Genomic DNA, 25232 nt, shown 5'->3' with positions numbered 1-25232 from the left:
TCTCTCTTCTGCTGCACCTACCTTCTTACCTCGGTGTGTGCTAGTCTAATCTGTATACAGGTAAACTTTAGCTAAATAGCGTAAATCTAGCATTTCTAAAGCTTTAGTATTAGTAGCTAGAGTGTAGAAAGGTACCTATTAAGTGCTAAAAACGAAGAAGTATTCTCTAAGTAACGAGAATATTAGAGTTGTATCTAATACCTAGATAGGAGGAGAAATTCTTAGCTTTACGTAGCACTAAGAAATGCCTGTTCAGTATCCTGAAAACCAACCGTACTCCTCAGGGACAGAGTAGAATTACAAGCAGCTTGCACTGAGCATCTCGTGGTCTTTCACAAGAAAAACACCCCAGCTGTAGCAAATTGTGTTTCTACTCCGTTCAGGCACCCCCCTTGTACAAATGCTCGATATTACAGGGTTACGGCTGCTGATGACGTTGGACGCGAAAGCGGGGCGGGCAGCGATTCCTGTCAACCCGCGCAGGGCAGACGCATGTAAGGCACCTTATTATACACAGATTAGTCGTATGCGCCACCCCTGTATAAAAAATGCTATTACCACAAACGCCTGTGAATGCTATGGTTTTATCTGACCTCCAGAAATGCTACGGAATTCGCTACGCAAGACGCCACTTATGCAATCACTTACGAAGCGCTACCTGCGACCTCGCCGAACCACTGCCTCAGCGCACCTGCCAGCACACCCGGTAATTCCCTCACGTCGCGAACTACCAAGTAGTACCTGAATGGGAAGCGCTCCATGTATTTCCACCTCACCACCTTGCCTTCAGGCGTGATTTCCACAGACTGCAAATCGAGAATGCTCGTCTTATCCTGTTCCTTCTTCGTCGTGACGGCGCCTGCGTCAGGCTGAGCCGCGGGATTCTCGGTGGGCTTTGGTACCGGGGCAGCGAATGGTGCAGTGGCAGTCGCATCAATGATGATGAAGACAATCATGACGCGTTCTTCTTGTGCTTTGCGCACCAGTCTCTGGATCTCGGCGTGCGAGTCGCAGATACCGTCGCTGACAACGAGCATCAACTGCCACAGATCCTCGCCCGCGCTTGAACTTCCTTGTCTTCTAGCCTCAGCAAAAAGGTCCAGTGATCTTTCGACAAGGCCGCGGACGTTGGTTTTCGCGGCATCGAAGCCAAATTGCTCGAATACGCGCACACCGGCTTCAGATGTGAAAGGCTTGTCGAAATCATGCGCAACATTAACAGAGTCTCCAAATCCAACCACAGAGACTTCGCCCACTTCCAACATGGCCAGCGATCTTGTGACCAGTGTCAGAGTCTTAAGCGCGAGGTTGGAAGCGCCACTATCCGCCATACTCCTACTATCATCCAGTGCGATCATGACCTGGTAGCTCCTCTTGCTTGGCTGAGAGCGACGGAGCCAGATCTTGTCACGTTTGTATCCGGATGCAATGTAGGGAATGATGCGCTTGAGGTTTAGGCGCTTTCCTGTGCGGAAGTCGCCACGAAGTTTAGTTGCAAGGGTTGGGGCGAGGATCAAACGGAGAGACTCAGTGAGTTGTTGGGAGAGGGAGTGAGTTGCCGATTCGTGAGCAAGCCAGAGCGAGCGCGCGGTGGTGGAATCCATGGGAGTTGCGTCGAGATGTGTCGTCTCGAGCTGATGGTCCACTTCGTTGACTGATTCAGAATCGGAGATGTCCTCATCGAGAGGGACTGCGTCAGCCATGTCCTCGTCGTCTTGGTGGGAGAAGGGTTTTTGGTCGCCAATGAAAGCTTGAGGCTGACCGTCTGTAGCGCCAGGCTGAGGTTGTTGCTCTTCTTCGAGCTCTGACTTGCTTTCTGGGTCTTCCATCTCGATGTCCTGTGGGTCTGCCATATCTTGATCGTTGTCCTCGGGTCGAGCAGGCATCTTCTCTTCTTCGTCCTTCTCGTTCATAGGCATAGCCATGTCGTGATCCAGAGCCTTAGCTTGCTCCTCAGTCGCGGTGCCCAGTGCTTGCGTATCGGCCTGGGTATCTTCGTCCTGGAGGTGCTCAAAGTCTGCATCAGCCATGTCGATCTCCTTGTCAATCTGCTGAATCTGCGTTTCATCCTTCTCTCGCGCTTCGGAAATCTGCTTCTGCTGATTGTACCACTTCTCTAGCACGTCGCCCAGCTTTTTGAAAGATTCTGTTTTCCGTGACTCCTCAGGCTCTTCACCACGACCACCGGCGTCAGGTTTGGTCGTTTGGCCTAGTGTGCCGTCTTCAGCGGCCGTCTCTTGCTGTTGCTCGGTCCCATCGCCTTCTTCACCTTCGTCGCGGTTGGCAGCGCTAGCGGAAGCTTGCTCGTTCTTGTTCTGATGTGCTTCCTCGTTGGCTTCAGTGCCAGCTCCAGCTTCCGCATTAGGGTCTGTCTGATCAGTATCCTTTTGCTCGCGAGGTTCGTCGTCAGGCATGTTCTCATCCGGAAGCGGAACAGCATCGTCGTCCATGGGCTCATCACCTTCCTGCTCTTCATCTTCTGCTGGTTGCTCTTCATCCTCAACATGACCCGTGGTGTCCTTGTCTTCCTCACCTTCCTCCTCGGGTCCGATCTCTTCATCAACAGTGTCCGGCTCGGCACCTGCCTCGGTCTCGGGATCCATCTCGTCTTCATTGAGATCATCACCCATATCCATATCGCCAAGATCATCGTCTTCTTTGCCATCGTCGTCCTGGCCGTCAATGTTGAGGTCTTCAGGCAAATCCAGAGTCTCTTCTTCCTTCGCATGCGGATCCATCTGCTCGGTCTCACCCGCACCAACGTTCTCCTCTTGGTCTTCCCCCTCCATCTCTTCGTCTTCCTCGCCTTCCTGTCCTTCCTTTTTCTCTTCTTCTTTGCCCTCTTCACCAACCTGTTCTTTCTCCTTCTCTTTCTGCTCGTTAGCGACCTGCTCCTCCTGGTCTTCAGTTCCGACATCTTCCTTCCCTTCCTTGTCCTTCGCATCGTCGTCTTTGCCACCATCGTCCCACATCTTTTCATCGACAGCACTCGGCCCAAGATCATCAACACTGCCAACTTCACTCTGCACATCGTCTTCGCCTTCCTCGCCCTCCTCATCACCCTTGTCTTCTTTCTCGCCAACCTCCTCGGTCTCGCCTTCCATGTCATTCTCACCCATATCAACAGCATCTTCCTGTTCTTCTATGCTACCCTCACGCTCGCCCTTCTCTTGCGCCAGATCTTCGAGGTCTTCGTCGTCTTCGATGTCTTTGGAGATGTCTTCAGCACCTTCTCCTTCGCCAAGACCGGTACCTTCTTCGAGTTTATCATCCTTGCCCTTCTGTTGGTCTGATGACTTTTCGGGAGGCTGACAGAATCCTTGCGTACCGACCTGGATAAACGACTTGCAGAGACGGTACAACAGCTTCGTGGTCGATGCATGCAGGGCGTCGAAGCGGTCGACGAGGTATTGATGCGAGGCAATGTACTGGTTGAGAATAGGTTGGAATGCAGCGAACATGGCGGCGATGCCTTGGAGGCTAGTATCGCTGTGAAGGTAGTGCATCTTATCCATTATGGTCTTCAGAGCGGCGTGAATCTGGGTCGAATGGAGACCGCTGATTGCAGCGGACAGAACCTGTTCTTCTTTAACTAGCCATACAGCGTCTTCGACTGTGACTGGAAGCTCCTTGAGAGCAGCTTCGACGTCCTGCATAGACCCTAGAATCAAGTCCAGGGCGCCGAAGATGTCCTTGGAATGTTGTTCGACCGCGATTTGCAGCTCATCCGTAGGGAGTTGCGAAGTGACCTCAGGGCATTGGAAGATGAAAGGTACGATATGCTTAAGAACCGTTCGTGCCATCTCGTTGTTGTCATTCCATCCCGTGAACGCAATCTGAAGGTTAGCGATTGCTGCCTTGACAGACTCATCAAATTCCTGATACGCGTTCGATCGGATATTGGTTGGCAGAGCAGGCAACCCGTCGTATGCGTGAGATAGATCCTGCAACTTAACAGTCCATTCTTGCATAACTCTCAGCAGAGCGTCAAGCTCATTAGTCTTCCCAAGCTTTGCCTGAGCAACAACAACATCTGCGCCAGTCTTAAGCGCAGCAACAAGCCACCTTAGGCTTGGCTGCAAAGAGCGAGTGGCTTCGTCTTGCTGTGACGCAGCGACGACAAGCTGGCAATCATCGGGCTGCCAAAGGTTTGCGACGACTGCTAGTGGTGCTTTGCTAGCTTCGAGAGCTTGACTTGCGCGGCTTAGGACTCCCCTCTGCTTGATTGAAATGTGCAGCAGGCCCTCGATGTATCCGATACTCTTGGTGACGTCGTTGCTTGTCAAATCACCGGAGTGTTCTCTCGTCACTGCTCGGACTTGTGGCATGATGTTGAGCGCTTGGTGCAGACGGCCCTCAGCGACACGACCACACGCGACACCAACATTTTGTACCAGGGGTAGAGTCGACAGAACTGTGGAAAGCTCATCCTGTTTAACAAGGGTATCCACACTCAGATTTGACTTGACACCCATTTGTCGCAGCTCCTTCATTGTATCGGCGTAGAGTTTGCGCTTTTGGGTCTTTAGCTGCTGGACTTTTGCCTTGTTGTCTTCAGTGAGAGTGGAGGGGGTAGCTTTCTGCAGTTCCACGATTGACATCGTGATGCTAGTGATGAGCTCTTCGATATATGCCGCTCCGTCAATGCTGTCTTCGCTTGGGAGGGACAAGTTACGCATCATGTTGACAGTAACGCCCAAGTTCTTGAATCGCGTTGGACGCTCACTCCAATCCGGTACACTATTGTCGCAGCGTTGTAGTGCTTCGGGGTTGACTGCTGCGCTGACAAGTGTCAAAGCGGCATCTCTCTGTAGCGAACCGTCATCTGCGAATCCAGCGCTCATCACGCTAGACGCAGGCTTGTTGAGCACCGCTCTGAACTTCCTTACAAGCTTGCTGAGCTTACGATGACTTGTCTTCGCACTTTGCTTCAGGGCTTCGATGTTCGTATCTTTCCAGCTTGCAAGCTTGATAACATTGTTGACTTCCTTCTCCAGGGTCTGTCGTCCCTTAGTAAGTGCTTCGTGGACCGGCTTCTCAAGGCGTGAGAAATATGCGATGAAATTCTCAAGCGCAGAATGAAGAATCTCGAAGTGGCCGACGTCCTGCATGCGCATCGCGGCATGTTGACGAAGCTGCTGAAGTAGCTTAATGCGCTGTTCAAACTGGCCTAGCGTCGTGGTCTCGAAAAAGCTTTCGAGAGTCTTCAGCAGTGCCTTGGCGTGCGCTTTCATAGCCCGATCGTCCTCGACACTCTCTGATGCTGCAATGACAGTCTCATAAGCAACAAAGAACCAGCTCTTGGCGCTGTCACGGCACTTTTCGACTTCCAAGTCGAACAGTCTAGCCCAGGTAGTAAGTTCAAGCTGTCTCCAACTGACGAGCAGCTTCGTCAGATCATCGAACAGATCAGCGGTACTGTACTGCTTGCTAGCGACTCTCTGCCACTCATACATGTAGGCGTGCAGTTTCTCTGCCTTGGTGATGAACTTGGCAACGGGATCGACGTGGCGGAATGCCAGCGCTTCATCGCAGGTACGCAGAACATCTGCGAGTGTCATATGCTCTGGCCAGACATCCCGAATTTGTCGATAACGCACCTGAATGCGGTGAACGAATGTGATCAGACGCTTAGCCTCTGGCAGGTTTGCATCAAAGTAGAAGTTGTAGCTCGGCCCAGTGCCAGAGCCATTGAGTGCGTCTACCTTCTTCTCAAGAGCAAGGTACAACGCAGGTAAAGCGTTCTCGTGTGTGGTGCCATGGCTCTTGCCTTCGGAGACACGATTGATCTCTGATGCGCACCATTCGAGCAAAGTTTTCACAGAGTCGGATGTCTCGCGACCCTTAAGGAACAACTCAAAGTGCATGTTGGCGAGACGTATCGCATGGTCACGTGTAGTGACTTGCGCTGTGGATTGCGTGGGAGGCGCCGCGGCCTGACCTTCTTCCTGCTCGGCTTCGTAGTCGGGAAACAGCGTCCGGTCCTCCTCTTCGTTCTCTTCTTCTTCCATGCCGCGGTAAGAGTACAAGCTCTTGTCTTGTGCTTCCTTCTCCTGGTCTTGAAGAAGTTTCGTCTTATATTCTGTAAAAAAGGAGGTAAAGATGCCGTGCAACAAGTTTCGTGCTGCCGGGCCAGACAAGTAAATAGGGTCAGTACTCTTGACAATTGCCAGTGTATAGAGAGCGTGCCAGCGAGGGTCAATCGTGTTATTACTTTGGGACAGAGCGTTCTCCGCACCCTGAAGGAAGTTGGCTGCTGTGATCGAAGACACGTGGTCATGGAGTCCGAAGAATGGTGTCTCACGAGAGACAAACTGCAAGCTCCTTCCAACTCTTGACTGTTCCTGGCTTTCGTGCTCCTTCTTGGCGAGGAGTAGTCCGATGTAAAGACATGCAAGGAAGCCGACCACGGTGTCGGTGATGTCGTCGTAGGCCCGGTACCCCTCAGTCAGTCTCTGAATGACCCTGACCACATTCTGATGTAACGTAATATCGAGCGCTGCCTCCTTGCCGGACATTGTCTTATTGAGCAGAGGCTGAATAATGCTGAGCAGATTCGTGAACTCGCCCTGCAGCTCATCTAGCTGCGATACTTCCGGGCGAGCAATAGCTGGCACTGGTGGTTCTTCGCCCATGCCCTCAATTGCAGCCTCGACTTGTCGAATACGAAGACTCGTATCTTGGCCAGTGAAATCGATCTGAAACTGCTTTAGCGCTCTGAGAGCGGAAAGCAAGTTCATCTTCTCTTCGTTGAATATCTTACGCTCAATCATAGGTCGCAGAGCAGGGTCGTGAGGGTAGTTTGGGACGTAGGAACGAAGGCCTACGAGGGCAAGTTGGATCCATTCTTCCCCATTTGCTTTGAAAGGGGCTTTGATACTGGCGTTTAGAACACCTGGGATGCTATTGTTGATGGGGTGCCAGAGGTTTAGGTAAAGCGTTTCAAGAGCTTTTTCCTGATCTTTAGTAATCTTCTCTGCGTCTAGCGCAATCTGCTGAGACAAGACCTGGAGCTCTGTTTCGAACTGGGCGAGCTGTGTGAGCTGGACCTCGTCGGCGCCACGCAGCTTAGACAGCATCGCAATGTGGAAGCGAGACTGAAGAGCCATGGGATCTGCTCGCTCTTTGACGAGGCCAACATGTCGGTACACTTTGGCAAAGTTGTCAGTAGATCTGTCAGCCTTTCCAACATCAATAGTAGCGGTCTTTGTCGGTCGGCGAGCGAACAGAGCTACCTTGGCTCTAGCAGACACTAAAGCGGACGATGGAAGTGCGTAGACATTCGTACTGCCGGCAACGTCGAGGAACTGGCAGAGCCCCTCGAATTCTTCCTCGAAGTAGGGTGTGATGGTAGCGTCATCCTCGCCAATGCCTTCCTCCAACTCCCGCACAGCATTATCCAGAATCGTGACGAGTTCATTCGGATTGACATCCTCCCTACGAACAAGCTGTAGGGAACTTGCAAATCGCTCCCGAATCTGGATCATCTCATCAGCCTTGAGATTGGACTTCCACATAACCGCGTCCAGTCTATCAGCCAGAGCCTCGAGCTTGAGTATCGCCTCCAATTCTGCAATGGACTTGGGCGTATTTGGTTTTAAGTGAAGCCATAGTGGCTCCATGTTGAGGCCGGTCGTGAGCTGAACTTCGGCACCAAATGTGGCAACCTGCTTCGACAGTACAGTCGCCAGAGTCTGCACCAAAGTGTGAGACTCATCAGATGCCGTCAGCGTGCTGGAGCTCAGCATCTTCAGATAGGTCTGGAATGTTGCGCGATCGAATGTGGAACTCTTGGCAAGTGCGAAGAAAGCCCAGAACATTGTTCTCAGCGGTTTGAGGAACGACAGATCGAACTCTTGACCCTCGTTGTTTGCCGTCCAGACGTCTTCTACCAGCTTCACCAAAGCCTGCCAATACGCATATAGGAACGTAGGTAGCTTCTGTCTTTCTTTGCGACGTTCGAACTTGGCCGAAGGTAAGGTATGTATTGCTTGCTGCATATCGAAGAGATCGAGCGTGAGCTCGTATAGCTGGGAGTACCATAGCGAGCTTGCTTTGAACGACGACGATCGGTTGAGACTTAGCTCGTTATTGAGAGGATGGTATGGTAGAAGCTCGACCATGCCATCAGAGCTGAATTGAGGGTGCATCTGAACAGCCCATGTCTTGCTTATGAACTGGGTCAAACGAGAGAAGTTCTCTTGGAGTGTGTAAGGCACTTGATTCGTCGCTATGAGTTGCTTCGTAGCCGAAGGAGGGTCGCTGTTGGTCTGCTTTGATGCGCCCTGGGTCACAAGGCCTTGTCGAGCTTGCTTCACAAAGCTGTCCATCAGATTATTGTCACCGAATGAAAGGTTCTCAAATCGAGACTCCAGCGTCTGGTCCAAATCCTCCCGAGTCTGGAATTGACGGTATCGGTACATTGCCGCTTCAAGTGGATACTCTAAGACGCCCGAACAGTCAAGCTGTGAAGGAGTCGCTGAGTCAAGCAAGCAGATCTCAACAGCTCTGTTTCGCATAGCTCGCGACAGCTCTCCAAATCTCGGGTCCATAGTCATGAAGATCCTGAAGCCTGGGTGAGGTCGTACAATGCGAGCCTCGCCATCAGCTGTAGAGTGCTCGTTGATGGATAGATAGCCATTAGGCTCAAGAAGCGAGTTCAATCGATCAAGGACGGCGCTCGAACAAAGGTTGGCGTTGTCGAGTACAAGCCACTTGCCCTGCTCAAGAGCGCGGATGAGAATACCGTCTACCCATTGGAAGCGTGCGCCGTCGATTTGCTGGCTGGAAGACTGGAGAAGGGCACGCAAGTCATGGACTAGAGCGGCTGCCTCTGTATCCTGCTGCGCGACCTCTTGAAGTATTGAGGAGAAGCTGTTACTGAACTGGGCTCCCGAGACATGAAGTTGTTCGAGAAGCCTGATGAGATATTGAGGCGCTTGCTCAGATACTGCAATCTTACGGCGAACCAAACCCTCCAGCTGCTCTAGACATTGATGCACTTGACGCGACGGGTCGATTTGCTCGTAGCCACCGACAAGGTCCATAGCATCGACATCAGCGTTCATGGAAAATGTGACAAGTTCCGCACCCACAAAAGAGGCAAGCTGGCCGATCATTGCAGACTTACCAGACCCCGGCGGGCCGACCAAGATGACAGGCCAATTCTGCTTGATACTAATTAGTAAGGCTTCCATAGCACCTAGTTGCGGGGTTTTGAAGGTAGAAGTGGTCTCTGGGCGCGCGACCGCAGTGTCACGTGGTAACAACCCCAATCCGACTTGAATAGCCTTGGTGCTAATGTTGTGGTAGAGACTCATTCGCGTTTCGTGGACGCCGCAAAGACTCTCGAAAAGCTTGAGCAGCCGGGTACGATCGCTCTCCGCACGGAAGCGCTGTACAAAGATGGCATCGAGGAAGTCTCTTGCTGATCCTGGGTACTCCGAGGATGCCAAGAGCTGAAGCCAGCGCAGGGTGTCACGTAAGTTGAACTCCCAGGGTGCTCCAAGGTTGCCAAATGCCCGGTGTGTGACAACCTGTTCATCAAGCTGCGCAACAAAGTTTATGAGTTTGTTGACCTCTTCGTCTTCAATGCAAGGATACACCTTCTTGCAAATCAGTCTGAGATCCTCAGGACGGAAGACGTCTGCATACACGACTGTGAAGCGGTTGACGAAAGACGCTGGTAAACCCTTCCGCCCTCCACCCTGGTGATGAGGATTTTGTGCAGCGAAAACACGGAAGTCGTTGTGCTTGTGGAATGTCTGATCAAGCTCAGAGATGTAGACCTCACCTCGATGGTCCAAAACGGCATTGAGACCTTCCAAGACAGATTGCGACGCCAGGTTCATCTCGTCAAGCAATACCCAGTCACCGTTCTTCATAGCCTTGAGGAATGGAGCATCACGCCAAGCGAAAGTACCTGCGGCACCACCTTCGACTGGAACGTCGGAACCAAAAAGATCCATAAGATCCGTCTGCTCTGAAAGATTGAGTCTAGTCAGAGGCTTTCCGATGGCTTTGGCAAGGGCAGTGACAAGAGTCGTCTTGCCTACACCAGGGTTACCCTCCAGAAGAATCGGCTTCGCCAGCTGTAGTGCACGGACTACTCGCATGGCATTGGCGCGTGTAGTTGGTGCTTCAAGTGCGAAGTTGTTCGCCTCAGCAGCGGCGGACGAGATTTTGGGTATAGAAAATGTGCCTAGCTGGAACGACTGCGCCGTGCTCACAATATCAATTCTCCCAAAGTAGAGGGGTGAGATGTCCTGTTCGAGGAGCTTGCTGAGTTGCTGAAGGCAGGCTATTCTCTCATCATCGATTGAAGCAGCGGAAATTGCAAGTAAACCTGCTGGGTTAGCACCGAGCGTGTCGATGAAGACCATGGCGGCGCCGTGTACAATGCCAAAGACCGGGTCATTGTGAGTTGTACTGTTGATGAAAGTCACCCAGGCAAGCGTGTCTCGAATGGAGATCGAAGACGCGACGGACGTGTTATACTTGTCATTGAACCACTGCGAGAACAAGACAATAGCTTCCGCGTATTGCACGATGCTCGGACTGAGTTTCGATCGAACGATCTGTAGGATATCCTCAAGGTCTGATAAAGCTGGTACCCAAATCTCCGTAAAGCGGTTGCGAAGGGCAGGCGATAACTCTTTCTTGCCATAATCACCGCCGGGATTCATTGTTGCAAGGAATTGGAAGCCTTCACTACCGACTACCAGTGAATCCACAGGGCCCTTTTCGGCCAGCAAAAGTGTGCGCGACGGCTCCAAAACGCTATTCAGACGTTCCAACACAGAGTCGTCGGCAAGCGAGATTTCGTCCAACAGGAAATATTGGCCTGTTCGCATGGCGTTGACGAGGCTTCCGTCTGCCCACTCAAAAAGCGCGGCAGCTCTGATGCGATTGATCTTGATAGACACACGAAGGTCTTCCCGTACAACGACAGTGGGTTCTTTGTCAAGCTGGTCGTAAAGATGAAGAAGGCCCTCCTGATCCAGGGTGTGAGGGTTGACTTCCGTAGCTACACCTTCAAATGCGTCGAGAACGTCCCGTCTCAGTGACTCTTCGATCGCCGCCCTATTGCGGATAGGTCGTTGTGCACCAATCAAATCGCCAGTCTCTGTGTTCTGATGTGCATTCAGGATGTGTAGCTCTTTCCCGAATGCATCTGCCAACATCTGACAAACGGTCGTCTTTCCGCATCCTGTTTCGCCAATGAGCAGTACTGGCTCATTGTTTTGAAGAGCATGGTGGACAAGCACAAAGAGTCTCCTCATCGCGCGCGTCCAGACAACGCCGGGATCGATCTTTTTAGATTTGTCGGGAGCGCTGTCGATAATCTGTTGGACGTTGTTCTGGCTGAACATCTGCTCATCGTCAATCGTCACCTTCGGTCCAGATTTACTCATGACACTCTCCATGATTTTCTTGACCGCGACGCGTTCCTCCTCTTTGCGTACACGCTCCGCAAGAAGCATGTAACCGTTGTTTGCAAGATCCTGTATGGTGTCGGCCTTCCGTTGTGCCCATCTAAACAAATCTCTAAGCGTCGCGAAGCTCTTCTGCTCGAAAATGCGGTTTTCTTGTCGTAATGTAGACAGCTCTTGGTAAACTTTGACAATACGCTTACACCAGGTTTCTGGGATCATGGTGCGTCGATGCAAGATCTCTGTCAACTCTTCGACTGGGATGTCGTCGAAATGGAGCTCTAGGAAACGATTGCGGAACGCTCGAGACAAGACTTTTCGTCCTCCGTAGAGACCTGCAGGGTTTTGTGTAGCGAATAACATGAAGTCATCGTGCGGTCGAACAACTTCCTGGGTCTCGGGGATGAGAAGCTCGCGATTGTCGTCAAGGAGTCGGTTAAGTGCTTCCAGTACGTCGGTAGGAGCCAAATTCAACTCATCCAGCACGATCCAGTGGCCTTCTCGCAGTGCTCGGACGAGGATACCCTCCTGGAAAGTGAGCTTTCCATCTGCTCCTGATACGTATGAACCAAGGTACTCCTGCAAATCAGTGTGCTCGTGGTTATTGATTCGGACGAAGGTGTTTCCAGAACGTTTTGCGAGATACTCGATCATGCTCGTCTTGCCGGATGAGGTTGGACCCTGGATCAGGACGGGGTAGCGCCGTGTCGACGCTGCGCGAATAAGATTGTTCATATTGCGCTGAACAAAATTCGTGATAATGTAGTGTGTCTGCTCCTGCACGGGCTGAGGTCCTTGTCGCAAGAGGTAGTGTCCTTGCCTGACGTATGCACGCCCATCATTCGGTTGCTGGAGTGGCTTGTTGAGTTCAGCTTTTAGTGATGCCTTCTGCGGGAACATGTGCTTTGTGATCAGAGGCGCAACAAGATCCTCAGATGCTTTGCCCAAGAAAGTCAAGAAACTCATGTGGAAACCCTCATATAGTGCTCGTCGAAGACTACACAAGGGTGCAATCTCTCGTGCATATGTGAGTGTTCTCGTCAGAGTTCGCAAACTGAAATGAGCTTTTTGATCGGCACCATCGACCAGCATGTTTGCCTTCGCAAGCTGCTGAATCTCGATATAGAGGCTGGTGACATCGCGCGCTGTTCTGACAATGGCGGGATCTGTGCCATCCCCCCCAAGATACTTCTCCACAATGTTGCGCAAGCTCTTCTCGTCGCTATCTGGGCTCTCGACGTAGAGCTCGGTGAACCTTGAGCGAATACCAGGCGGCAAATCCTTCTTTCCCACGTCGGTAGCAGGGTTCATGGCTGCAAAAACCCTGAAGTTGGGGTGTGCAACCACTCGCTCCACGTTACCCGTCTCTGTGAGCAGGATCGAGGGGTTGCCGTCTGGTCCTCCACCCAGTAGATCGGTGAGCGCTTCCAAAGTATCCGACGAAGCCAAGTTGATCTCGTCAAGCAATACCCAGTCGCCGTTCCTGACCGCCTTGACGATGTTACCTTCCAAGAAAGAGAACGCAAAAGCTTCGGAGCCGCTTGCAAGCTGGGCTTCGAGGTCGTGCAGGTCCGAAGCAAACTTTTCCCAACGTGCCCCTGGGAAATTGGCCGGTAACGAATCCATCTTTCGCTTCTTCCTGGGCTGATCACCATCCAGGTCTGGAGAAGATGGTTGCGATTCGTGTGCTTTGCGTGCTGCATCCACCATCTTCAGTGCTTCTCGCCATAAAGTGCAGACGCGCTTCCACTCGCCCTTTGCAACACGCTTCCCGAGCATCTCGATGAAGCGTAGATTCTTCTTCCTTGAAAAGGTAGTGTCGAAGATATCATCGAACTCGTCCTTGAGCGGGATGACCAGGCTTCGCACGTTCACGGGCTTGAAACCTCCCAAGAGGTCACCGCTCTCGCTTTGCTGTGACAAATTGAAAGCTACGAGTTTGCGACCAAGCTGCTCAGCCAGATACTGTATGGTAGTGGTCTTGCCGGTACCTGTTTCACCAACGAGAAGTAAAGGTTCTTGTCGATCAACGGCTACAGCAACCTTCTCGAGTAATCGTAGGGTGTAGTCGTTAGTAGAGAATGGTCGACTGGATATCGTTCTTTTCGAAGATTTGTGTTTTGAAAGCCTGGCTCGTCCTACTTGTATGGTCCCAGCTGCTGTGGTCTTGGAGGGCACCGACAACCTCACCGAGCGATCCCGGAGAAGATGATCTCGCCTCTGTGGGTCAATATGAAGCTCTTCCGCGACGCAAGCCATGACTCTCGACCGCGCCAAATCGCTACGCAGGCTGCCGGCAAAACAGTCGAAGGCTTCCATGTAGATATCGTCTGCCTGGGCAGTACTGAAAGAGGTTGACTGAGCCAGAAGCACAGCTATTCTGTCACACCACTTCAGCAAATCACGTGGAGTCATTGCTCGAAGGGAAGTGCCGTTCTCGGACGAGAATTTCGCATCAGAATAGAGCTCCAACAATCGGGTGTACACTCTCATAATACCAGCAAGGTGCTTGCGTAACGCGGGGTATTTTGTAGATATAACCTGTTGGAACTCTTCGAGCTGTGGCATTTGCACTGTGATCGAGTTCCAGAACCGATGTCCAATCATGTTCTGACGTGGGAAAATCTCTTGGCCTCTCGGGTTGAGGGTGCTTCGCATTGTGGCGATAATTCGAAATCCTCTCGCGGCATATACAGTCTCCCCGCGGCTGGGAATCAGGAGCTCTCCGCGTTCAATGAGCGGCAATAGTGTGCTGATGACTTCGTTCGGCGCCCGATCCAAGTCTTCAATAAAGATCCACCGCCCTTCGCGAACAGCTGTTGTGAGTACACCAGATTTCCAGGCGAAGGTTCCTGGCTTGGATCCGGTAGCGTACATGCCGACGAGTAGCTTTGCATCGCTCTGCTCGTTCAAATGAAGAGTGACCATCTTGTCCAGCTTGTTAAGCTGCCAGGCGAAATGGCGTGTGAGAAGGGTCTTTCCTGAACCTGCAAGGCCAGTGAGCAGAAGCGGACTCGATTCTAGTAGGCCATTGGCAATTTTGCTCAAGTTCGCTTCCGTTGTGGGTGTTGAGATGAGCTGAGACGGTTGTTCCTGGGAGGCCGCGCCATCGAGTCTGGGCAGCAGTATGCCGTTGATGTTTACTGTGTAAGGTGAGAGCGCCGCGTACAAGCTCGAAGGCAGAGGTATTCCTTCCATCTTCTTCTGCAGCAGGTCTTTTTTTACACTTTTCCACCTCTTCTCTTCCCACAACGACAGAAATCGGTAGTCGATTTGCTGGCTTTCCCAGGGACCTTCGAGCTCCCCTTCTCCAATGTGCCTCTTGACCATCTCTTGTGCAGCGTGGTCTGCGGCATGGACATATAGGCAGAACAATCGAACCGCCAGGTATCGCACGACCCGATTCGAGTGCTGGAACAATTGCTGGACAGCGACGGGGCGTACAAATTGCGCATATGCTCTACAGTCATAGCTGAGTAGGCGAAAGGCCGCAAGTAGAACTTCGACATGGTTTGAGCTTCCGGTAGATCCATTTGTGGTAGTATTGGGGTTTTGTGATCCAAAAAGTGGTGATTGTGCAACATGTGCTAGGAAGCGTTCTACATGCTCTGCGAGGTGAGGCGCGAGAGGAAGGATTCGACCAAAAGCGGCGATTTTCTCCTCAGTTTGAACGGCAGTCTGAATCCATTTCGCGCACACCTCTGTATATAAACCTTCATACTGCACGAAAAGCTCGTCGGCGGATCCAGGCTTCAGAGCTTCTGTGGCAAGCGCGTTGATATTGGCCATTCTCAAAGCCAAATTGGCGCTGTTACCGTCTGTTATCGCGGTAAATGTGCTGTAGTATAGATTCGGGGCGTCTTCCCATAATTCCGACGCTTTCATAAAACAGTCGTAAGTTTTGTTGTGGCGTTGAAGTTCTGCCTTCTTACAAGTCTCGACATTTTTTGCAAGCTCGAGCCAGGAAGGCGCTATACCGCAAATGGTCAAATGGCGATTGCCGCCCGCAAAATCTAAGGAAAGTACGACACGACATCTGCCATCCATCCCATCGACCGCCCGTCATACACAGCACACAATGTCCGCCCCCGCATCTCGCGCCCTGAGGCGCTGCGTCTGCACCGCCCGTCCCGTGATGGGAGTTCGCCCGGCCGTTGGAGGAGCACAGCAGAGGATACAGCGGAGATGGCAGTCTGATGCCGCGGCGGCGCCTGCGAACCCCAAGATTGCGACAATCGTGGACCAGATCAGCCAATTGACGCTTCTGGAGACAGCTGACTTGGTCTCGACATTGAAGGTACGACGATGCCCTCCTAAGAGCTGGAATAGTGGCAGCCCACCGATGTCCTAGCTATGCAGCGCTGCACCTTGAGGCCCCTGGAAGCAAGACATCCAGTGCATGACGGCAATTGAATCTTGGGACACCACGCGCTGCCGTCGGCATTGATTGTTCTTGTGACAGAGCCGAGGAGCTGGCTTTGGATTGGCCACCACAGCGCGCGACACTGCAGCGCCAGCCAACGTAACCGCCGATCTGATCATTGACTGACACACCATAGACCCGCCTCAACATCCCCGACATGCCCATGGGTGGCTTCGCCGCAGCAGGCGCCGCCGGTCCCGCTGCCGCAGCCCCCGTCGAGGAGGAGGAAGCCGCGCCCGCCGCCGCCGAGAAGACTCTCTTCAACCTGAAGCTGGAGAAGTTTGATGCTGGGTCGAAGCCCAAGGTGATCAAGGAGATCAAGAGCATGCTGGGGCTGTCGCTTGTGGACAGCAAGAAGTTTGTTGAGAGCGCGCCGAAGATGATGAAGGAGGGTGTCCCTAAGGAGGAGGCTGAGAAGATTGTCGAGACGCTGAAGGCGCTCGGTGCGACAGCTATCATGGAGTAAATCAAGCGTGTGGGAGGAGAGAATGGAGACAGATACTGTATCATAGCGTGTTATGGCGTGTACAGATATGTATGGCATATGGCATTGGTCAACCTTCTTGGATGTATTCAGTATACGCGCAGTACAATAGACCGCGTATAAACCAACCGACCGCGGCCACCCAACCGATCAAAATGGAGCACATAGCTTGCTCTCCAAGCCCGTCCATGCAGCCAATGATAACGCGCCCTGTCTAACAATAGAGACATGTCTCTGGTATCTTTCCCATGCACCAAAACGCCATAGCAATGCTTGTCCATGCACCGTGTTCCCTGTTTATCCAACACAACAAGACTCATCCAAAAGCAATAGCCTGCTCCCTCTCCTCTCTATCCTCTCTTCCCACCACATAATCATCCTCGCCAATATCACTCGCCTCTTCCCACAGCTTATCCATCTCCTGCTCGTCCTGGCCCGGCACCGCCCAAATACTCTCTCGTAACCTCTTATGACGCTCGCGGTCTTCTTCTATGCGGTGCTCGATCTGGCGCTTGTCCAGGCGTGCGGTCTTGGAGGCAGCATTGTTGGCGGGCGAAGTAGTGAAGGGATCGTCTGGCTCGCGGCTTTTGAGGACGGTTTCAAGTTCGGAGACCGTCTCGGGGAGGAGGATGGCGAGTTTCTGGAGGGTATGGAGGACCTTTATCCATCGCTTAGTGTGACTGTTGTGAATCATCTAGGAGAATGCGGATGCTGGACTGACCTTTCGAACAACCCTAATATTCGCGCCCTCCTCACCCACTACACACTCCACAACCCTCAACACGTCCCTCTGCAGCATCCTCACGAATCCCATTGCGCTCCCTTCCCCTGTCGCTGGGCTCCCGTCCTTGACAGCCATTTCGCACAGCGCCTCGATGAAGAACATGATGTTGGCGCGCGTGTTCATGTTGGTGCGCTCTAGTTGCTCGAGGATGCACGAGTGCAAGTCCTCGTCCATATCCCGGTTCTTCAAGGCATAGACGGCGGCTTTTTGGATCGCCGTGTGCGACGCGCTGAGGTGCGACAGGAGCGTTGAGAAGCGCTGGCGCACTTCGAAAGGGTCCGCCATGGCGCGCAATGCCTATAGACGTGCCGCGGTGAGACGCAGAACCTAAAAGAGCTGGACACCAGGAATGCGGATGCTGTCGGATGTTGCGATGTCGGTCGCGGGAAGCTGTGCTGTGCTGTGCTGTGCTGTGCTGTGGTGGAGCGCAAGGCTGGCGCGCATATCCTCGGCGCGGTTTCTACTATGGAGGAGCTGTTGTTCGCTGCTGCACCGCACGTAGCACCACGCTAGGCCCATTCGGTGCAAGGCTGGATTTCAGCTCCCCTCGCATGGTAGCAGGCATAAGCTTTGTGAGTGGGCCGCGCAGTACCTAGCTGATGACCAAGACTGCGTAATGAATCTCGTACAGCTCTGCACAGGGAGGCAGCAGGGACAACAGCATGACCTGTTTGTAGCTAGGTCTTTTTTTTCATTGGACTAGATGACCAGTAGGCGTTCTTGCGTAGCCGTTGCTAACCTACACTACTTAAGCCTCATAGTAATCGGAGCTACCCCACGCGCCGACGTCGCTCTAGCCTGGATTTCTTCTGGCATTTCAGACAGTCCCTCCACGATTGCTCACTCAACACCACCGACACCACAGTTTCTGCAGGAAAATACACAATGGCGTCTTCCCAGGAATCCAAGCCCCTCACATTGACCGTCCTCGGTTCGGGTATGTACATCTCTCTCGGTTTGCTGTCTTGCACACCCCGCAATGAGCGTATCTTCGAAGGATCTGTTGCTAGAGTTGCTTCCTGGCCGTTCTACCAGGCTATGACAATTCAACGGTCAAAAACAGCTCAAAAACATGTTAGATGGCACAACACGAACCTGCTACCTTTGCTGTACTGAGCCACAAGCTAACGAACTCAGGCACTATGGGCATTGCCATCATGGGCGGTGTCATGTCTTCTCTCGCCAAAGCCAAGACCGCCGCAGCCCTCGACCCCTCTTCCGCCCCCAAAGACACGCCGAACGTCTCCAGATTCATTGCATGCGACACATGGAAGCCCGCAGGGGGGAAGGTCATGGAGGCCCTTGGCCACTACAACTTTGACCTGCAAACGCTCGCCAACGAGAACCTCAAGGGTGTCCAGCAAGCAGACATCATTCTCCTGTCCTGCAAGCCATACAGCTACAAGGAAATCCTGGGAGAGGAGGGCATGCGCGATGCGCTGAAGGGCAAGGTCATCGTCAGCATCCTAGCCGGTGTCACACAAAAGCAGATCCAGGAATTCCTCTACCCAGAAGGCGCAGAGAAAGTAGAGGACGCATGCAGAGTGGTGCGCGTCATGCCCAACACCGCATCTTTCGTCGGCGAGTCCATGAGCGTCATCGAGACAAGCGATCCCCCGCTCTCAGACGCGCAGTACAAGCTCGTCGAGTTCGTCTTCAGCTCCATTGGCCGCGTTACAACTCTCCCGCCTGCAAACATGGACATCGCAACTGCGCTCTGCGGTTCAGGGCCCGCCTTCTTCGCGCTAATCCTCGAGGCTGCTGCGGACGGTGCGGTGGCCATGGGGCTGCCCCGCGCAGAAGCACAACTGATGGCTGCGCAGACCATGCGAGGCACCACAGGTCTGGTACTGAACGGTGAGCACCCTGCGGTACTGAAGGACAAGGTCTCGACACCAGGCGGTTGCACAATCGGTGGACTCATGTCGCTGGAGAACGACGGTGTCCGGGGTGCGGTTGCCACAGCAATCAGGGAGGCCTGTGTTGTTGCGTCGAGGTTGGGCGGCGAGCAGCGGGAGTTTGTGAACCACAGGCGCTGAGTTGACTTCAACTCAGTTACGCACATACAAGCCGTAATACCAAAATTCTCACAACTCTTCTGATGTGTTACGATATAGGCTGTAATGCTTCTGAGCTTGCGCATCAACCAGTTTCTACCGTCCTGACTTCGATCTAGCTAGTCGCTCATCGGTCAACAATATGAAGGGTCGCGAGCTTGGATGTGAGCCCTGCAGCCGACAGACTTGTCGCCACGAATCCTCCCCAAACCAAGACCATCGCGCTTATGCCAGTGTTCATCTTCACGTTTCAATTATTCGCAATCTCCGCCATTGCAGCCGCACCCACCGAACCCGCATGCTGCCACAACGTTGCGATCAACAGTAAGACAGAAGAAGCCGACGCAAGCGCCATCGCAACCTGAGAGACGAACCTAGAAGGATAAGGGTCCACATGTCCCATCACGGAGCCTGTCCACTTACCAGTCGACTCTCTCCAGCCAGAAAACGTCAATAATACAGAGAAGCCGAGAAGCGATATGCCAACAGCCATAGATAAAGCTCCAGAGAACCTCACATCACATCATCTCTGAATTTCGAGGCGCTACCAATGAGATCCAATGGATCACCGCTTGATCCAATTTGCTAAGCCAGTCCGTTGGAGTCTAGACTGCACAGCCAGACGCCTCCTCGCTGACATATACACAAGCCGAAGTAGCCTGTGCGAACATCCAAGCGTGTTGATCCCTAGAACCTATCGAGGGTATCAGAAAGCTTTTTCGCGACGGGGCCTGGGTTGGAAGGCTTCGTGACGGTGTGACTCAGCCCCAGAAATTATATCTCTGTCATGGCCGAGTAGCTTGAACAGCCTGCCAACGTGACCGCTGCTCAACCCGTCAGACGGACCGAACCATGTATTGCAAGCAAACACACTACTTGCAAACTAAATCCTTTCTACAACTTGAAGGAACAATAGCACGTTATGGTCTCCCATGGAGGGAACCACGCCTAGGCTGGGGTTTTAGTAAAAAGATCACTTGTCCAACGGAATTGACGTACGCTGCGTGTTGACGGCGAATCATGAGTTGGTCATTTTGACGTGATAGAATAGAAATTCTTGCACAAGAGTCGCTTGTAAAGTCCCGGAATCCAGCAAGCTCAACCACTATTCGTTGTCGAAAGCGAGGTCTCTCAGGTTCGAAGATAAGTGGAGGTGGTTGAGGCTGAACATCGCTTTTCTTCAAGGTGCTTTCTCTAGAAGCGTCTAGCTGTACATGTATGCAACTCCTCGTGTCGACGTGTCAACGTTGCGGAATAATTGCGCAGTCTGATAGTGTGATCAGTCAGCACTGAGTGTGAGGTACGGAGGCTGGTGATTTTACCAGCTAGTGACGCCAAGTTAAATCAAGCTATATTGCGTAAACTTCAGCTCTCCTTCCACATACGACCATAGGACGTTGAAAACAAGGCTTCCCGTTCGCTCAGCCCTATTTAAGCAACGTACCGGCGGATTAGTAGTTAGGTGGGTGACCACTAGCGAATACCCGCTGTTGTATGTTTTTTGTTTCTTTTGGTCCCTAGAATGTCAGATGATTGAAGGCAGTTCTGCTTTGGCGAGATCATCATATCATGTCTAGTTTCGCAAAGGCTTTGTTCACCGATCAACAGGCCCAGAGCGTCTCTAAGTCTGATGATGCATGACAGGGCTTCTCAACTGAGGCGCAAGAGTACCATCACTTGTCAGACCAATCCGTAACGATCGTCCTCCCATCACCCACCCGTCCGCTTGACGAAAGAAATCTCGTAGTACCAGTCGTTGATACAAGCCAAAAGCCACTTTCTCCTTCTTACGCATCATCAAATTTTTCGGAAGATTTGTATTGGCAACGGCCCCGCCGCCTATGGGTCGATCTTTTCAACCCCACACTGGATTCATCTTCTTGACGAGCCAATCGAGATGCCCAAACACCATCTCAGACCCTATCTTAGTTCGAGCACGCCTGTGCTAGGCAGAACTCGAAGAAAGGATATACGTCCATTACATCCAACGCCTCGGCGGCAGCAACCCAGTGATGTGGAACCTCACCGCTACAGGGCCAAGGTCACGCAGTTAGCTTCACAATTTCCGAATTCTCAAATCGTTGCTGCCACGGCTTCATGCAACGGAGAGGGGCAGCAATACAAAGGATTGGCATACGCGTTCTTCGGCCCAAGGTCGGGTTACTCGTCATCAAAATGGTGTCGTCTGGTGCTGCCACTGATTCCCATGACCGCAGCTTTCAAAGCAGACCTCCTTGCAGATCAATAACCGCAAGTTCGCTGTCTGATTGAAGGCTTTCAACGGCATCAGGCACGACTGGCAGCAATCTCAAACATCTGGCGTCAGCAGCTAAATCTTTTTCTGGGGCCAGGTTCCTACCACAAAAGCCCTGAAACTGAGTACGGCAAAGAACACCAAAACGTTCCCGTTCCGTCCACGACGACACGAACACAATGGTTGAGATCATCCGCATCTCTCTGCAACGCATCCGCGAAGATGCCTTGGATGACGGCCTGCTCTGAACACGACTCAAATCTTGGAGAGGTCTGCTACGCCGACTTGTTTTCAATGTTGGAGAGTTGGACAAAAATCTTCAAGGATTTGCAGTTCGTCCAAGAAGTTCATTTACCCATTGGCCGCGTTGGATTGGACTCTCAAAAGCTTGCTAAAGAGACTGGATTGACACTACGCAGATGCTTGGACCTGATCGACAGATTTGTCCAGTCACTACTCGCTGAAATGCAGATTACAGATAGCCGGCAAGGCATTGTCGAGGCTGAGAGTGTATCCAAGCTCACTGCGCTTGCATTCGTCTCCATTCCACTATCCTTCGTCGCTGGACTTTTCAGCACGCAGGTGCATGAACCGAAAGGTGGTGTACCTGTCTATTAGTTTGGCGATATGCTTCGTTCTAGCCGCATACGCTGTGCACTTGAGCCTCCGAGGCGCCAATTTGATCGAGTATAAAGCCAAGGTCATGTCAAATCTCCGCGCGGAATCACGACTTCTCCACAAAGAGCGCATTCAAACCCATGTATTCATTGCGAGGGTCAGCAGTACTCTGTACGTTGCCATCTTCAAGCGTACGCGAGAGACTGTGGTTGTTCTCACGCCCTTCGTCATCATCCTAGCTGCAATTGCTGCCTTGCTTAGTCCGATTGTAGTTCTATGGCTACGCGGCATTGATAGAGGGTTTTCGGTGGTCATTACAGTGTTACTCTTGCCTTTGAACATAGCGCTCCTTGGGCCACTCATGGCAGGCACGAGCAGCCCGGGACCTATTCGACTTGACATGAAAAAGCTTTTACGTGCGATTCGACAGGACCGTGAGAAACACCGCAAAAGGCGTGCGAAAGAAAAGAAACGACGGAGGCAGGACGCTGGATTGAATCCTGAGGCACCGGGCGATGAAAGCACAGATGATGACGAGCCGCCAACTCAACGCAATTGAACTTTCTCGCTACATACAACGCGTACTGACGAATCCCCCCGATCTTCAGGCTCGAAACTATGTCCATGTGAGCATCAAACGTCACAACTTCCCGCTCGCCACGCTCAACAAAACCTCAACAACGTACCTGCGGCGTGCGCACCGAATCCTGAGCCGGTGAACGCTGTCAGCGACCAGCACCTGACAGACCAGGCCCCACTCGCATGCCTGCAAGGGTCAACCTGAGGGCGAGCAGGTGCAGATTAGGCAACCGGCTAACCGGCTTCAGCTGACGTGCGATGGTTACAGAGAAGATGTGATTGGACGGTGACTCAAAACAGGCCGCTAACCGCCTTCAGCTTACACTAGACCATGTTGAGATGACAACACCGTGCGTCGATGGAGGAAATTTGAAGGTATGATTGGAAGGCAACAATTGCAGAAAGAGTAACAGGGTAAAGTAGGAGCTGGGACACTGTCAGTGAGGGGTATAAGTCTCCTGCTGTTTCCTGTGCGACTTTTACAGGTATCCTACTTCTCTCCTGTGAATTGAACTTTAGATCAAGTACTGATCGAAGGTTCCACCATGCCGAATCAAGTGTCCAATTCCTCTTCCCCAACATCTTCACTGTCCCAATGCGGTGGTGCAACACCGACCTCGTACGTGTCTTCGTTGTGAGCTTGTTCAATAGTGCTGACTCTGACACAAGATGCTCCGGTATATCGACGCCTCTATCCGCAGAGACTTTATCAGTGCATAATGCCAATCCAGATGCGGTCGACCAACAGTGGGTACTAGAGGAGGCGAGGAGGATTTCGCGACTTCAGCAAGCCGCTCGTGAATTGGGTTTCGATCTGCCACCGCATTGTTACAAGAGGTGACTATCGGTGCCGTCCGTCAAGGATTCGTGTTACGGTATCCTGTCTTTGATAGCCCCGACTATACCTTGCAATCCACCAAGCCGTTCATCTCTCGTCTCTCCCAAGTACAGGCTAGCAACGGGCCATGCGTGAATTCCTCCTGTTTCTTCCCACTCGTCCACATGCGTACCGGTGCTCTTGAGCAGACTGATCAGCTCTTTAGCCTCAGGACCAAGTACCTCCTCGCTGCCATACAGGAAGTACCAGCCTCTCTCTGGTGACGCTTCAATCCACTTCTTGGTGTCTTTGCAATACCCTGGAGACACCACAGGGTCGTCGATGGATGACTTTTTGCCAACGTATTGTCGTCCATAAAGCTCTAGGGTTTTATCGTTGAGAAAGTCTGACGCGGTATTACGATTGTTCTTCGAGACGATAGTGACCCAAGGGCTTATCATGACTGCTAATCCGGGACGCTGGTGCTTGAATTCCGTGTGTTCCGTGAGGTAAAGCAAGAAGCTCAACATAAGAGTTGCACCTGCAGAATCACCGCCAACAACCACTCTAGTAGAGGACTGTGCAAGCGAGAGCACATATCGGTAGCCCGCTAATGTCTCGTGGAGCTGAACAGGGTACGTCGCATCGGGAACTAAGGTGTATTCCAGAGCAAAGAGGGCAGGATTTCTGTAGCCGGCGGCTTTCAAAAGCGCCACCCATGCAAGTAGGAACTCCATGTAAAAGTAGGAGCTACCCATGGAAAAGCCGCCACCATGGGCGTAATACACGATGACATCTGGTTGTTCTTGTTGGTTGTGCTTGATGAGCACGCCCCTAAAATCCGGCTGAAATCATCAGCTGGGGAGACATGGTATTGAATACTTGGAGCCTCACCCTTTCGACTTCAGTCCATCTAATCGGACTTGTGACAATGCCGTGCCGCAACATTCGGAATCGCAGGAAAGGCAGTGAGACACCCTTGGAAAAGAAGACACGCCCTATAAAGGCTGGCATGTTGGCAAACGCATAGCGCACACACCTGATGACGAAATCTTGGAAAGGTGTCGCCTTCTTCACAAACGGGCTTCTTTGTTCAATCGGGAGTATATATCTTTCGTGTATGAACTGGTATGGTATGACTGCAACTTCATAGGCTGTCAATATCAGTACACAGGCGTCGTGCTGTGTGGGAACGCACCTATAAATGGAAGCGCCGGAATCAGCCATCTAAGCAACGGTAGCAAGCCAATCTGAACCAACAATTGTGGTGCAAGAAAGACAAGAAAGGCAATGCAATCAAGATACGATATCTGATTCAGAATCATGATTGCGACTGAAAAGAAGAAAGTTGAGAGATCTTCGTCTGGGAGGTACCATGTGTTGGGTGAAGAACCCTGGTACTCGCAGCTCGATTGATGACGATGGTGAGAAGAACTCCACAGACTAACCGAAGCCACAACCGCTCAGCCGGCGCCCGATGAACAAGGCATCGCTGACACATGTAGGGGTGGAAGTGGAAGTGAGGGCAACCAAGGAATCGTATCGAACGTGCCGTGCGAGCTCGAAGTGCGTGTGAAAGCATTTACACAAGTGCAAGAAGTCGCGTGCCCACGTGACCTTGCAGAAGGGCCGGCAGAGCACGGCCCCGGTCGCGACTTCCAAAAACTTCGGTGACATCTCCACTTGCTGTCCCGCAAAGACGGTTGCGACAATCGCAACCAATCCGGCCGCTTCGTCCATCTTCAAAACTTCTGTCGCCCTGTCCACGGTCTCTACGTTTCTGA

The 25232-nt window shown here is 52.2% G+C and overlaps 4 protein-coding genes across 4 annotated transcripts, besides 2 other annotated features; 2 read left to right on the top strand and 2 right to left on the bottom strand.

Annotated features, from left to right (window-relative positions):
• Window positions 1-644: 644 nt before the first annotated feature.
• EKO05_0011312 (AAA ATPase midasin) lies at window positions 645-15479 on the bottom strand (the record flags this gene model as incomplete). The annotated part of the gene is made up of 1 exon (XM_038947529.2): window positions 645-15479. The coding sequence occupies one exon, from the start codon at window positions 15477-15479 to the stop codon at window positions 645-647; it is 14835 nt and encodes a 4944-aa protein (XP_038792502.2).
• A 31-nt stretch (window positions 15480-15510) lies between these two features.
• On the top strand, window positions 15511-16321 carry EKO05_0011311 (54S ribosomal protein L12, mitochondrial; the record flags this gene model as incomplete). The annotated part of the gene is made up of 2 exons (XM_038944308.1): window positions 15511-15729; window positions 15992-16321. 2 exons carry the CDS (start codon window positions 15511-15513, stop codon window positions 16319-16321), a joined length of 549 nt encoding a protein of 182 aa, XP_038792501.1.
• Window positions 16030-16103: a tandem repeat.
• A 334-nt stretch (window positions 16322-16655) lies between the features above and the next one.
• On the bottom strand, window positions 16656-17408 carry EKO05_0011310 (uncharacterized protein; the record flags this gene model as incomplete). Its single annotated transcript, XM_038944416.1, has 2 exons — window positions 16656-16997; window positions 17061-17408. 2 exons carry the CDS (start codon window positions 17406-17408, stop codon window positions 16656-16658), a joined length of 690 nt encoding a protein of 229 aa, XP_038792500.1.
• Window positions 17409-17512: 104 nt separating this feature from the next.
• Window positions 17513-17543: a tandem repeat.
• A 465-nt stretch (window positions 17544-18008) lies between these two features.
• EKO05_0011309 (Pyrroline-5-carboxylate reductase) lies at window positions 18009-19162 on the top strand (the record flags this gene model as incomplete). Its single annotated transcript, XM_038944484.1, has 2 exons — window positions 18009-18060; window positions 18261-19162. The coding sequence occupies 2 exons, from the start codon at window positions 18009-18011 to the stop codon at window positions 19160-19162; spliced, it is 954 nt and encodes a 317-aa protein (XP_038792499.1).
• Between the last annotated feature and the right edge of the window lie 6070 nt (window positions 19163-25232).

This window comes from Ascochyta rabiei, chromosome 22 (assembly GCF_004011695.2).
Source record: "Ascochyta rabiei chromosome 22, complete sequence".
Taxonomy (NCBI): domain Eukaryota; kingdom Fungi; phylum Ascomycota; class Dothideomycetes; order Pleosporales; family Didymellaceae; genus Ascochyta; species Ascochyta rabiei.
The sequence above is the reverse complement of the archived record's forward strand: the minus strand, read 5'-3'. Positions and strand labels throughout refer to the sequence as shown.